The sequence below is a fragment of the Chrysochloris asiatica genome, unplaced genomic scaffold (assembly GCF_000296735.1).
Source record: "Chrysochloris asiatica unplaced genomic scaffold, ChrAsi1.0 scaffold00067, whole genome shotgun sequence".
In the NCBI taxonomy this organism is placed as follows: Eukaryota; Metazoa; Chordata; class Mammalia; order Afrosoricida; family Chrysochloridae; genus Chrysochloris; species Chrysochloris asiatica.
Window position 1 is genome coordinate 10944307 of NW_006408585.1, and position 2468 is coordinate 10946774.

Genomic DNA, 2468 nt, shown 5'->3' on the forward strand with positions numbered 1-2468 from the left:
CTTGTCAATTTCTTCACTGCTGTTGTTTTAATGTTTATAAAAATTTTCATAGTTTTCCCTTTTCTTGATCTGATGTAAAGGTGTATTAATTTTATTTGTGGTTATACTGTATTTTATTAATTTATTCCCTAGTTTAAAATAGTCTGTTTTATCTTGAAATCTTCTTGACTTCCTTGCCATTTGGAAGTTCTGTAACTATATGTTTCCCTCTTTTTGTGTTGTTATCTCAGATTCTCTATTTAAGGTCATGTAAATTTGTTTTATTTTGGATACTTCTATATTTGGATTGAATTCTGGGAGGTGTTGCTATGTATATCAATCTCAGGTTGTTGTCTGTTGTTGTTGGTTTAGTCCAAAGGACTCCCTTTAGTATTTTTTGCAAAGCTGGTCTGGTTTTTACAAATTCCTTTCATTTCTATTTATAATAACTCATACATTTTTTTGTTTCATGTCGTTGACTGCAGTCCTTACAATGTAGTATCACTATCCCACGTCTACTCCATGGTTCCCATTTCCATTCCTCCCTCTCTTCTAACCCTTCCTGACCTCTGAATTTTGCCCTTGGACAATCGCTGCCCTCTTGATCTCAATTGTTCTAAGAAGTGCACATTTTCCTGGTGCTATTGGTCACCTTACATACATGTCCAGTGTTTGGCTATAAATTGAGTCACAGGGTTATTTCAAGTTCCAGACCTGAAAGGTGACTAAGCGTCATAGTCTTGGGAGTTCCACCAGTCTCTATCCAGCCTGAACTTTTTTATGATTTTGAATTTTGTTCCACATTTTTCACCCACTCTATCCGGAACCTTCTAATATGATCCTTTTCAAACTGGTGGGTAGTGCACTATCTAGTTCTTCTGTCTCAGAGTCATGGAGGGCCTTAGTCCTTAGGACTAAATGTTTTCATGAGTCTTTGCTCCAGACACCAAGAAACCATTAGTTGTACCCTATTGTTGTTGTTAAGTGCTGTCAAGTCAGTTTCAACCCATAGCGACCCTGTATAGGGTTTCCAAGGCTGTAAATCTTTATAGGAGCAGAAAGCCTTATCTTTCACCTGTGGAACCACTGGTAGTTTCGAACCAGTGACCTTGAGGTTAGTAGCCCAACTTGTAACCACTACGCTATGGTCATTTATTAGCTTTTAAGATCCCAGTTACTACTCACCAAATTAGGATGTTGAACAATTTCTTTGTGGACTATGTTGTGCTAATTGTTTTGATCGCCCCTAAGAATATGGCCCTGAACTCGCAGGCCCAGTGACTTAATTCCTCAAGATGTCTGGTTACAAGTAAGAAATAGAGAAAGAAGTCCTTAAAGTGATCATTCAAATGGCTTCAGGACTGAGACTCAAAATTACCAAGGGATTTCATATTTTAAGTGCAAAGTTAGACTGAAGGATAATATACCCAATAACCTAGAAATCAGAATGCTTCCAGATTGCTCAAAGGGAAAACTCAGAACTGTGTTCATGTCCTGTTGCTCATACTAGCAATTCCAAGCATCTAGGATAATGAAGCTAAACAATAAAATTTTAGTGATTCTATTGAGCCTTATTGTTTTCTAAGAGAGGCTTAACTCTATAGCCCTGCCTGTTTCACCAGACAAGAATACAGATTGATACGTTGTATTATAGTGCCAACTGCATGAGGGGGTATTCTTTTATAATGGACAGGACATCTGCTAAGCATTTTCTACTTCCATTGCACACTTATCACTTCTCTATAATTAAATTATGTGTCTAGCTACATATTTCATCTGAAAAGGAATTATGTTCATGTCTTAAAGCTATATTTTTTTCTGATTTCCTTTATTTAGTTTTGGACAATTTTATGGAATGAAAATAAATCTCACTAGTTTCTATTTACAGGCCAAATGTTTTATTTGAATAACATTTGTAGTCGATACATTATAAGTTCTACAGAGTTTTCCTTTAAGTATCAATTTGGGAATGAAATGAAGAAAGCCGAAACTAAATCCTGTGTCCCAGTTAATCATTTATTATGTGTATTTCATGTTGGGTTCCTGCTTTAATGTGTGTCATCCCCACATTAAGCCTATAGGTTAGAACTCAAACTAAATAACTGATCAAATCTGAGATCAAATAATAAATGGTCAGCTTAATTGACTAGTAAATTGTTTTTAATCATTTGTTATTTTTCCTCCCCAATCCTTCAAGTACCCAGGGCCATGTATTTTGACATCCCACTGGAAAAGGGAGAGACAAGTATTATTAAAAGGCATCCACCCAGAAGACTTCAAGTAAGATGAATTTAAAAGACTTCATAAAGAATTTCTTGGATAAATGGTAACATCCCTTTTTAACTATAATCATAAAAGAGGGATATTGATAATGATGAAAATGTTAATTAGAACAATACTAAAGTGAATGCTGTCCAGGGCAAAGATAATGGTGGTGGTGGTGTGTTGTCAAATTGGTTTTGATTCATGGTGACCCTTTATAGGGCTTC

The 2468-nt window shown here is 35.7% G+C and overlaps 1 protein-coding gene across 1 annotated transcript in view; it reads left to right on the forward strand.

Annotated features, from left to right (window-relative positions):
- The window catches only part of LOC102829196 (chromosome unknown open reading frame, human C14orf105), a 61838-nt gene that overhangs the window by 13126 nt on the left and 46244 nt on the right, over positions 1-2468 (forward strand). Inside the window, exon 2 of the mRNA XM_006864607.1 lies at positions 2177-2259. Coding sequence (XP_006864669.1) covers positions 2177-2259 — 83 coding nt within the window. The remainder of the gene's footprint in view (positions 1-2176; positions 2260-2468) is intronic.